General features: G+C 44.2%; 1 protein-coding gene across 1 annotated transcript in view; it reads right to left on the bottom strand.

Moving 5' to 3' along the window:
- Positions 1-1,044: 1,044 nt before the first annotated feature.
- Positions 1,045-12,540, bottom strand: part of LOC132766536 (uncharacterized) — a 40,425-nt gene continuing 28,929 nt past the window's right edge. Inside the window, exons 10-13 of the mRNA XM_060760883.2 lie at positions 9,969-10,104; positions 4,530-4,750; positions 1,973-2,109; positions 1,045-1,884 (exon numbers count right to left, since the gene is read on the bottom strand). Of these exons, the coding sequence (XP_060616866.2) occupies positions 1,621-1,884; positions 1,973-2,109; positions 4,530-4,750; positions 9,969-10,104 (758 nt within the window). The 3' untranslated portion in view covers positions 1,045-1,620. The remainder of the gene's footprint in view (positions 1,885-1,972; positions 2,110-4,529; positions 4,751-9,968; positions 10,105-12,540) is intronic.

Below are 12,540 nucleotides of genomic sequence, written 5' to 3'. Positions count from 1 at the left end.
GAGAATTTGGGGGGGGGGGGGGCTGAAGCCCCTCAAGCCCCTCCCTGGCTACATGCCTGACTCTTCTCATTCACCATCAAAAGATATTGTGCAGCTATTCCATCCTTTTCCCCTCCCCTTACTAGATTTTTCTATGCTAAGAAACAAAACTGGAAGACAGAAAGGAAGAGTTCAGACAACTTCAAACTGTTTATTTCCTATAACATTATGAGGTAGTATGATTGCACAACAAACGATATGTCAGGAAGCACCCTTTTTTTTCCTTTTCTGTTTTATTTACAATGTCACATAGAGGCATCACTTGGCACTTGCTCCGATGGGACCAGGGGTTTCACAATCTGAACTGCTCGGTTCTGTTGCCACACAAACTAACCGTGATGTGTGAAGGCACCATGTCCCATCTCTTCCTCTACAAACCTGGGTTTCCCGAACAAAGCCGAGATCAAGAAATGAGACAAGTGTGTCTGTAAGACAAAGGCTTGCAACACAAAACTAAAAGTGGGAAGTTGGCAGGGTACGGAGGAAGGAACCTAAAATTACACAGCACGGTTCAGAAAGAAGGTAAATCACAGACAGTAACTTCTAGCCCCGGAGGCCCTGACTGAGGAATGCCAGGTATTCCTTTGCCCTTCCGTCCGCAGCATGTCTCTGCACCTGTGTTTCCTTTGTTCTGAAACAGACATGGAGTAAAATGGAAAAGACTTATTTTCTCTAACCGCCAGCTACGCTTTCAACAGTGCCTTCAGGAATGAGAAAAAGAGATGGTCCTAACTGCTTGGAAGAACTAGCCCCCAATTGACAGATCAAGTCTGACCTGCAACAGACTACCAACAGATCCAGAGATCATGGAAGCAATCCTCCCTCAACTTGTTTCCACTCCCAAACTTCCTTTCCCTTTATAGTTAATTCCATGCATCCTGGAAAGCAAAGTTAGAATTGGAGGGCATTGCCTAGACAAGGAAAGGGAAGATCTTAAATCCGAACCATAGGCCCTCTTTGAGATAATTCCATTTTCACAAAGTATATGTTATCTTGCATGTTTATATATTGGGAACTTCCCAGTTGCAGACGCTTGTTCTACACACAACCCTGGGAGTAGTAATGGGAGAACCTGGCCACAGAACACGACTCTATCCAAAGTCTTCAGCAAATGGATGGAAAATTCTCTAGAACTTCAGCCATGGTTTATTTATTTATTCACTCTTTTATGTCTTCTTCCTCGGGATTTAGCTTTATCTACCCTGTCAGTCTCCATCTCATTTAGCATAATTGTAATTAGTTCCTTCATAGAAGTAACGGTTGATATAAAAACCCACAGCAGCCCCCAGTCTTCATGATAGACAACCTCACACAGCTCAGATAGACCACATTGTCTAGAGAAGCTCATCTTGGCTGAGTCCCAACTGACGAGTGCTGGGGGCGGTGAGGGCTGCCTTTCGCTTGGCAGTGTCCGGTGGAAGAGCCCCATGGTACCTTCGCAGATGAGAATGGGTCCACATGCAGAATAAAAAGCCATCGATGCTGAGTGAGCCCTTCGTCCAATCTCTTTGAGGGCACATCCAAAGGAGAGCATTCCCTGAAGAAGGTTCCAAGTGTGGAATTGCCATCTTGTTCCTTCATTCAACCCAACTCCGTCCCCCCAAATAAGGACAGAATTAGGAGGAGGAGCCAAATATTTGGCCTAAGGGGTGCACTTCCATGGGACAGATGCACCAGGTGCTTGGCTCTTTCTGATGTTTCTTCTATCCAGTCAGCATAGGAGGAGATACAAGAGGACAGAATAACCGCTTGGGATCCTGGAAGGGGTGCACTCACAAAGCCAACCTGCCTCCAGCTTGTGCTTTTTGAGTCCAAACGGCACAGCAGGGCGGCACCTTCACCTACCTGTGAAGAGGAAGAAAAGAATGAAGCAAGGCAACTTCTTTGGCTTATCCCAAGTGGTGGTTCACTTGGAGGGTCTTTGAATACTCACAGCTTCCGCAGGCAGGTAGCTAGAGTTATCCCTTACGATACAATACGTGGCTGGTTTGACCCCAGGATATTCCTTGGCACAGTCCGAGGGTAATAGCACTTTTACTTGGTATGCACTGGGGTTAGCCTGAATCTCACCTGTCAAAAGATGGTAAAACCAGCAAGCTGTCAGGCTCTACTCTACACATTTAAATCTGTGGGAAAGAATCCTGCCTCCTCTGCCCCCAACCAAAGTCTCACTGTATTGTCGAAGGCTTTCATGGCTGGAATCACTAGGTTCTTGTGGGTTTTTTCGGGCTATATGGCCATGTTCTAGAGCAGTATTTCTCAACCTTCCTAATGCCGTGACCCCTTAATACAATTCTGCATGTTGTGGTGACCCCCAACCATAACATTATTTTCATTGCTGCTTCATAACAGTAATTTTGCTACTATTATGAACTGTAATATAAATATCCAATATGCAAGATATATTTTCATTCACTGGACCAAATTTGGCACAAATACCCAAAACACCCAAATTTGAATACTACTGGGATTGGGCGCAGGATTGATTATGTCATTTGGGAGTTGTAGTTGCTTTCATTTATAGTTCACCTACAATAAAAGAGAATTCTGAACTCCACCAATGAAGGAATTGAACCAAACTTGCCACACAGCACTCCCATGATCAACAGAAAATACTGGAAGGGTGTGATGGGCATTGACCTTGAGTTTTGGCATTGTAGTTCACCTACATCCAGAGAGCACCGGGGACTCAAACAATGATGTATCTGGACCAAACTTGGCACAAATACTCAATATGCCCAAGTGTGAACACTGGTGGCATTTGGGGAAAATAGGCATTGACAGTTGGGAGTTGTAGTTGCTGGGATTTATAGTTCACCTACAATCAAAGAGCATTTTGAACCCCACCAATGATAGAATTGGCCCAAACTTCCCATGGAGAACTCCCACGACCAACAGAAAATACTGTATTTTCTGATGTTCTTTGGTGACCCCTCTGACACCTCCTCGTGACCCCCCTAGGGGTCCCGACCCCAAGGTTGAGAACCACTGTTCTAGAGGCATTATCTCCTGACGTTTCGCCTGCATCTATGGCAAGCATCCTCAGAGGAAAAGTGTTCCTGCCATACATCAAGGGAACCACTGACCGCATAGGGAAGCTGATGAGGAAACACAACATACAAACAATCTACAGACCCACCAAGAAAATCCAACAAATGCTACATTCAGCAAAGGACAAGAGGGATCCTCTCACCTCTGCAGGAGTCTACCGTGTACCATGCAGCTGTGGACAAGTCTACATAGGGGCCACCAAACGCAGCCTTGCCCAAACACGCATCAAGGAACATGAAAGGCACTGCAGACTACTTCAACCAGAGAAGTCAGTCATAGCAAAGCACATGATGAACCAACTTGGACACAGCATATTATTTGAGAACACAGAAATGCTGGACCACTCCAACAACCACCATGTCAGACTACACAGAGAAGCCATTGAAATCCACAAGCATGTGGACAATTTCAACAGAAAGGAGGAAACCATGAAAATGAACAAAATCTGGCTACCAGTATTAAAAAACTCCAAAATTACAACAGCAAAACAGCAGAGAGGAAACAACCAGGCACATCTTAACACCTCTCAACAAAAGATTTCCCCAGACTCAGCCAGGCCTTCAAATGCTAATGAAGGTGGTCAGTTGAAACATTCACACCCAGCTCCAGCAGAGAAGAGCTGGGTGTGCCCCACCCCAGTCATTCCACAGATATATAAACCCATTTTCCTAACTCCAACAGACCTCACTACCTCTGAGGATGCTTGCCATAGATGCAGGCAAAACGTCAGGAGAAAATGCCTCTAGAACACGGCCATATAGCCCGAAAAAACCCACAAGAACAAAGTCTAACTTCTTGTTCCTCAATTCCACATACATACATAGCAAATGAGACCGTAGTATGGATGGATTCATATTTTAGAATAGATTCAAAGCTCACTGCAATGCTGTGGCAAAACCTAAAGTAAACTGTCAATGTGAGGAAAGCTGAAGCAGTTCTTTAAGAAAGAACGGGACAACATTCCTTCAAACTGATGTGAGAGACTGACCAAGGGTTCTGCAAACATACTTGAAGACATTATTGGCTGAAGAGGATGCCACAAAGCACTAAAGCGAAAAGTTCACACATTTTTTTCATACAAGGATAATGATGAATCATTTGTGGACCGTTTGTTGCCAACGTGTGTGTATGTGTCATTTGTTAAATCAGGTTGCCTATTTTTTTGAGACTAGATTAAATACGTAACAAACGTTTTCTCCCCATTGTACTCTGCAATTGGAAATAATAGCCAGGTCAACAAAAACTCAAGTTGCCTGCCTCTTTGTACAGAACAAGCTTCAACTTGGTGCAGTATGTTCAAACGGATATGTACAGTCTGTTAAGGAATAATAACTGCTTAGTATGGATTGGTCGTGGAACATTCAGTCCAGCTCAACAGCACACTTTCTCCCTCCTCCCCCCCCCCCCCCCCATCCTCTGTAGTCATTTGCCCGTCATACCGGATTGTAGTATCTGCAGGCCCATCACTTTACAGCTATCCCAAGATGCTGTTGCGGAGGAGGCCATACGAGTGATGTACTTGTTAAAGCCGATGGGTTTCTGGAGAAGCAGTAGAGCTACACTGGAGTTTGGAGAGAGGTAAATCCCAGCCACACGGACCCCCTTGACGTGGCCTTTGGGGTGCATCAACCCCACAAAAACAGCAGTGCCTTCTGGGTCCCTGTATGCATTGAAGATGAGGTTGAATTAATTTGGTTTCAAATCAGAGACAAAGCAACACATAAAGGGAAGACATTTTTTTGCTCATAATATGGGAGGGTGATAGTGTGAGGAGCACGCTTGCACCCGGACCGTGGTGCAGCTGGTTGGGAGTCAGCTGCATTAAGATCACTACTGACCGAAAGGTCATGAATTCGAAGCCAGCCCGGGTCTGAGTGAGCTTCCGACCATTTGTGTAGCTTGCTGTCGACCTTTGCAGCCCGAAAGACAGTTGCATCTGTCAAGTAGGAAATTTAGGTACCACTTATGTGGGGAGGCTAATTTAACTAATTTACAACAGCTGGGAGTCAGCTGCATTAAGATCACTACTGACTGAAAGGTCATGAATTCGAAGCCAGCCCGGGTCTGAGTGAGCTTCCGACCATTTGTGTAGCTTGCTGTCGACCTTTGCAGCCCGAAAGACAGTTGCATCTATCAAGTAGGAAATTTAGGTACCACTTATGCGGGGAGGCTAATTTAACTAATTTACAATGCCATAAAATCTCCAGCAAGCGTGCAAAGAATGAGGAAGTACTCCATCAGTGTCACAAATGGACGGTGAAGCGACAGCTCCCCTGGTGGCCAGAATACCCTCATGAAGCTGGAATGCTAAATAGCCTCTGTGTGTCTGTCTATATATGTTGTGTGTCTATGGCATTGAATGTTTGCCATGTATATGTACATTGCACATGAATGGTGTTGCAATCCAGGCCTGAAAAACCTATGACCACTGCACCACACAAGAATCCAGGAATATAAGCAAACAGTTTATTGTAAAACATATAAAAGGTATATAAAAAGCTGGAATAAGAAAGGAAGATATATAATCCAAAAAGGTTTAGCAACAGAAGATAACCAAACAATAATCCAAATTTCTCATACAGTTCCAGAGGTGACAAAGCCCTGGAACAGCCAGAAATCACAGATACAAGATAAGTCCCCAAGCAAGAAAGTATAACTAGAAAAACTTGAACAGGAGTACATGAACAGGAACATAGAAAACTCCCAGTATATTAAAATCTAAAACCAAGGCCTGACTTGAACCAAGAGCAAGAGAATTCAAACTTAGCTATACTGCCGAAGGCTTTAATGACCAGAATCACTGGGTTGTTGTAGGTTTTTTCGGGCTATATGGCCATGTTCTAGAGGCATTCTCTCCTGACGTTTCGCCTGCATCTATGGCAAGCATCCTCAAAGGTAGTGAGGTCTTAGCTTCTCACTTTAATGCTTCAGGCTTAGCTTCTCACTTTAATGCAGCGTTGCCTGAAAGGCCCTTAAAGTAAACAACTTGTTGTTTAATAGATACCCATGAAAGCATTACATCTCCTGTGTATTTTCTCCACAGACTGATGTAATATATTTTTGGCTCTTTGTAAACAAAGTCTTTTGTTCATCTCTGTAGCTACATGTGGTTTCCCCTGGGAACCCTCCTTATCACTCAGCTCTTCACTCGATTCCTTATCTGCTGTTGCTACTTCTGACTCCTCAGACTGGCCTTGAGGCCCTGCACTTTTTGAGCCAGTTTTCTCACAGAGAGAAACATCATTTCCCAGACCTGAATTTCCCAGACTTGACAGCCTGAATTTCCCAGGAAAGCCCACAATCCTCTCTAAATCATCCGTTAAACCATCAGCCTCTGACTGATCTACAACAAATGGATTTAAAAGAATGTCTCTGAAGGTTATTCCTGGTAACGTTTTTCTTCCTTAAATTCAGGGAATTATTTGGTAAAATAAGATCTTTTATGCATATTGTGTCCCTGTCACTCTTTTTTTTACATTGGGTACAATATACATCTTGTCTCCTGCATATGTCATCAGTTGGAGACCCCCTCCCCCTAGCACCAACCGCCACTCTAAGCCAGAGTGAAGACAGGGGAGGCCAGGGGACAGTTCCACCTTGTCTCCTGTGCTATGCTAAAATATAATATAATATAATATAATATATTGTATATACATATAATATTTATAATATTATAATGTAATGCAGTATACTACTACTACTAATAATAATAATATGATATTATAATTATATATTTTATATTACATGTAATATTACTAATAATATTACAATATAATTTTATAGTACAATATAGTGATGTATAGCGCTGATAGTTTACTGTGCTTGTGCTGTCATGCGCTGGGCCTATAGCAATTGGCTTTTGAACAGGACGTGCTCTTTGTGCCCAGCAGGAAGTCGGGGTGCCTCAAGTGAGAGGCCCTAAGGATTTTCCTATACAGAGTCTTTAGAAGCTTGAAAAGTTTAACAAAATCCTTTATTATTGCTTAGGTCTTCAACAAAACAATCAAATACTTCTCAGATCTTCAACAGATCAAACAAATACTTCAAGGCTTTGAATCAACTGGTGGCTTTCTTAATCTTGTCCACAAGGGACAGGCAATTGGCTTCGTGAACTGTTTCTTTTTTTTAAGAGGGAAACCCTTTTTAACCCTTCCTTGGGCAATCTACTTTCTAAACTTTGCTGGTGTGGGCTCTACTCCTGGCTCCAAACTGCTTCTTGGCTCCCGAGTAGACCTACCAGTCAAGGCTTTGTAGATTCTCCAGCTGGAGTCCTTTGGAACTGTTTTCCTCCGGAATTTCGTAAGAAACGAAGCTTCTCGACAGGTGAAGCTGATTCACATCCTGTAGCTAAGCTTTCAACTGTAAGACTGAGCTAAAATGTCTCCCTTCTCTTCCTGAACCCCGGGGAAAGGGGCGGAACTAAAAAACCCAACGATGATTGATGGGTCATTGGCCCTATAATTGCAAACCAAGGGAAGCCACCTAACTGCAAAATGCATGGAACCTTGGAATACATACAAACACTCAAAGAAAGAAAAAGAAGTTGGAGTTCCTGGTACAGCCATACCTTACTTGCTTAGGCGATCCCTCGTTGGATGAGTAAGATGGTCTTCCATGATGGGTTTCCTTGTGGATTCGTAGGTGGCTGTGGAGCCCTATTCTTGACCCGCATCTTCTCCCACAGTGAAGGCACTGGTTTCCAGGTGGAAGGCGGTCCCGGTCGGGGTTGGCTTGACGCGCCTTCCTCCTGGCACGTTTCTCTCTTTCACCCTCCACTCGTGCCTCCTCGAATTCTGCAGCACTGCTGGTCACAGCTGACCTCCAGCTGGAGCGCTCAAGGGCCAGGGCTTCCCAGTTCTCAGTGTCTATGCCAGAGATTTTAAAGTTGGCTTTGAGGCCATCTTTAAATCTCTTTTCCTGTCCACCAACGTGCCGTTTTCCGTTCTTAAGTTCAGAGTAGAGGAACTGCTTTGGGTGGCGGTGGTCAGGCATCCGGACAATGTGGCCGGCCCAGCGGAGTTGATGGCAGAGGACCATAGCTTCAATGCTGGTGGTGTTTGCTTCTTCCAGAATGCTGACGTTTGTCCACTTGTCTTCACAAGAGATTTGCAGGATTTTCCGGAGGCAGCGCTGATGGAATCGTTCCAGGAGTTGCATGTGACGTCTGTAGACAGTCCACGTTTCGCAGGCATATAGCAGGGTTGGGAGGACAATAGCTTTATAGACAAGCACCTTGGTATCCCTACAGATGTCCCGGTCCTCAAACACTCTCTGTTTCATTCGGGAAAATGCTGCACTCGCAGAGCTCAGGCGGTGTTGTATTTCGGTATCGATGTTGACTTTGGTGGAGAGGTGGCTGCCAAGGTAGCGGAAATGGTCAACATTTTCTAATGTTACACCATTAAGCTGTATCTCTGGCATTGGGGAGGGGATGGCTGGTGACTGCTGGAACAGCACTTTGGTTTTCTTGATGTTCAGTGACAGGCCAAGCTTCGTGTATGCTTCTGCGAAAGTGTTTAGAGTGGCTTGTAGATCTTCTTCTGAATGTGCACAGACGACATTGTCATCAGCATACTGGAGTTCTATAACAGATGTTGTTGTAACCTTGGTTTTGGCTTTCAGTCTGCTGAGGTTAAACAGCTTGCCATCTGTCCGATAGATGATTTCCACTCCGGTGGGAAGCTTCCCGTCAACAAGGTGAAGTATCATAGTGATGAAGATGGAGAATAAAGTTGGGGCAATAACACATCCCTGTTTGACACCCGATTCCACCTTAAATGGGTCACTTTGGGAGCCATTGCTGTCCAAGACTGTAGCCATCATGTCATCACAGCCGCACCAGCACAGTGCTAATGGTATAATGTATTGTATGTATGTATATATATATATATATATATATATATATATATATATATATATATAGCTTGTAAGCCACTCTGAGTCCCCTTTGGGGTGAGAAGGGCAGCATATAAATGTCGCAAATAAATAAATAAATAAATACAACCAGTAAAAACGAGTTAAAATGCCAGTCTTAATTTCCCTAGTCCTTTTTTTGCTTAATAATAACAATAACAATAACAACAACTTTATTTTTATAACCTGCCACCATCTCCCCAAAGGGACTCGGGGCAGCTCACCAGGGGACTAGCCCAAAAATACAGATTAAAACACACACAATAAAATAAAATAAGACAAAATAAAATCAACTACAACGTCAAAGAAACATTACAATCACATTACACATTTTAAAACAGTATCATGGCTAAATAAGTGTTGAGTACGGCGGGATCAGGGAACGTGTAATTGTTCCTAGGTAGAGCCCAGGGAAGGTGTAAGGTGCGCTTCAAATTAAATTAAGGTCACAGCTGGAAGGATAGCATCCTTATGCATTTACAATACTGGGATTACAGATGGGAGGGTCAACGAAAGTGTGAAGAACTATGGCGAGATCGATCCAATTCTCTGGTGGAACTGCCTCTTGCATCACTTGCATCTCATGGGATCTGAGCTCATCAATGCTGTTGAGCATAGATTAAGCCAAATAAGTCTGCAGTCATTGCTCTGTGCTCTAGTTGACTGATCCCTGGGTGGGTAGGATCGGTTTACCTTTCAGCAACCACCCTGTGATGAGATGACTCTGCTCGAAGTGCAAAACAGGTTGAACGGAAAAAAAAACAAGCTTCACAAAAAGGCACTTGTTCCAAATTCCCAACAAGACAAAAGTCACATGTGAGAAAGGATCTGAATGTAAAAAATGTCATTGCTGTATTGGACCAAACCACCCTGCTCAACCGTAACAGCAACCAAAGAGAAAAATACAAATCTTTCCCATCTCAATATAGTTTTCAACCAGGCCAATAGAACAGTGCATCACTTACGCTTCTCTCACACACTGTGCTGTCGTCAGCACCCAGTAGTGGCTCAGGATGGAGCCCCCGCAGCTCACATTGGCACAGGTGGCAACGAGTGCTTGCCAGGGCAAAGATGACTTTGCTGAGATCCATCCAACCAAGGCTGGGGAAGGGAAAGAGGCTGGTCAGTGTAAAGGAAAAGAATCCAGACTACTTACCCAAATTAAATCAATGTTTACAGAACACGATTCCTGATGGAAACTGGTCTGCCCAGAGGCATATATAGTATTTATAGTGATGTAGCGATTGAGAACAACAACCTTCATGAACCTTTTACATCTACTGAATTGGACATGGCTCTCAATAAATGTAAAAATGGCAAAACAGCTGGTCTGGATGATCTATGGATGGAACAAATCAAAAACTTTGGTCCAAAAGCAAGGTGCTGGCTGCTGGAGCTGATGAACAACTGCACTGCATCCTGTCAGATCCCCAAAATCTGGAGGAAAGCAAGTCACAGCCATCTTGAAACCAGGCAAAGAACGTAATGATCCAAAAAGCTATAGACCAATCTCCTTGTTATGCCATCTCTACAAAGTTCTGGAGAGACTTATTTTGCATAGAATTATGGAAAAATAGACCCCTGTCTGATTCCACAGCAAGCTGGCTTCAGGAAAGGCAAAACCTGCACATCGCAAGTGTTGAACCTGGCTCAGCACATAGAAGACGGCTTTGAAAGGCAGCAGATCACAGGAGCTGTCTTCATAGACCTGTCAGCAGCTTATGATACTGTAAACCATCACCTCCTCCTGAGAAAAATTACCATCTCACCCGCCTCATAGGAAACCTGTTACAAAACAGGATCTTCTTTGTTGAGTTCCAGGGCCAAATAAGTAGATAGCGGAAACAGAAGAACGGCCTGCTTCAGGGGAGCGTGCTTGCTCCATCAATGTTCAACATTTACACAAATGTCCAGCCACTGCCAGAAGGGACAGAGAGTTTTGTTTATGCTGATGATTGTGCCATTACTGCTCAAGCAGGGAGCTTTGAGATGGTAGAACAGAAGCTCTCCGAAGCTCTAGGTGCTCTTACTGCCTATCACAGGGAAAACCAGCTGATCCCTAATCCATCTAAAACATAGACATGTGCTTTTCAACTTAAGAACAGACAAGCATCCTGAGCTCTGAGGATTACCTGGGAAGGAATCCCACTGAAGCATTGCAGCGCACCTAAATACCTGGGAGTCACTCTGGACCGTGCTCTGACCTACAAGAAGCACTGCCTGAATATCAAGCAAAAAGTGGGTGCTAGGAACAATGTTATACAAAGCTGACTGGCACAACCTGGGGATCACAACCAGACACAGTGAAGACATCATCCTTGCACTTTACTACTCTGCTGCTGAGTATGCATGCCCAGTGTGGAACACATCTCATCATGCTAAAACAGTGGATGTGGCTCTTAATGAGACATGCCGCATTATCACGGAGTGTCTGCGCCCTACACCACTGGAGAAATTACACTGTTTAGCCGATATTGCACCACCTGACATCCGCTGGGAAGTAGCAACCAATAGTGAAAGGACCAAGGCAGAGACATCTCCAGCTCATCCCCTGTTTGGCTATCAGCCAGCACGCCAACGACTTAAATCAAGAAATAGTTTTTTAAGATCTACAGCAAGGGTCCTCAAATTAAGGCCCGGGGGCCGAATGTGGCCCTCCAAAGTCATTTACCAAGCCCTCACTTAGGGTCAACCTAAGTCTGTAACGACTTGAAAGCACACAACAACAACAACAACAACCCTATCTCATCAGCCAAAAGCAGGCCCACGCTTCCCATTGAAATACTAATAAATTTATGTTTTAAAATTGTTCTTCATTTTAATTATTGTAGTGTTTTTGAGTGTTTTTGCACTACAAATAAGATATGTGCAGTGTGCATAGGAATTCATTCCTGTTTTTTTCAAATTATAATCTGGCCCTCCAACACTTTGAGGGATTGTGACCTAGCCCTCTGTTTAAAAAGTTTGAGGACCCCTGATCTACAGAGACACTCACTGGAACACCCAGCAAGTGAGAGTCCAAAAGTAGCAGACTCACACCCAGAACCTCAATCAATGTCTGATACCAAATGAGAGACTCCCCACTGGGCACACGGAAAACTGGGCGACTTGGAAGGCGCTGAACAGACTGCGCTCTGGCACCACGAGATGCAGAGCCAACCTTAAGAAATGGGGCTACAAAGTGGAATCCTCGACATGCGAGTGTCGAGAAGAGCAAACTACAAACCATCTGCTGTAATGCAACCTGAACCCTGCCACATGCACAATGGAGGACTTTCTTACAGTAACAACAAAGGCACTCCAAGTGGCCAGCTACTGGTCAAAGGACATTTGTGATGAAGTGTAATTTTTTATCTACAGTTATGTATTGTTATAGATAAGTATTTGTAATGGTAAGTATATAGTATTGCATAATATTGGGGGATGGTAGCCCGCTTAGCTCGCTTTGAGCTGAGTTGCTATGGAGATAAGGGCGGAGCCAACTGCTACTTGGCAGAGCAGCCATTTTAAAGCAGTCAGTCTGTGGTCGGTGAACTG

Source organism: Anolis sagrei, chromosome 2, assembly GCF_037176765.1.
Source record: "Anolis sagrei isolate rAnoSag1 chromosome 2, rAnoSag1.mat, whole genome shotgun sequence".
In the NCBI taxonomy this organism is placed as follows: domain Eukaryota; kingdom Metazoa; phylum Chordata; class Lepidosauria; order Squamata; family Dactyloidae; genus Anolis; species Anolis sagrei.
The sequence above is the reverse complement of the archived record's forward strand: the minus strand, read 5'-3'. Positions and strand labels throughout refer to the sequence as shown.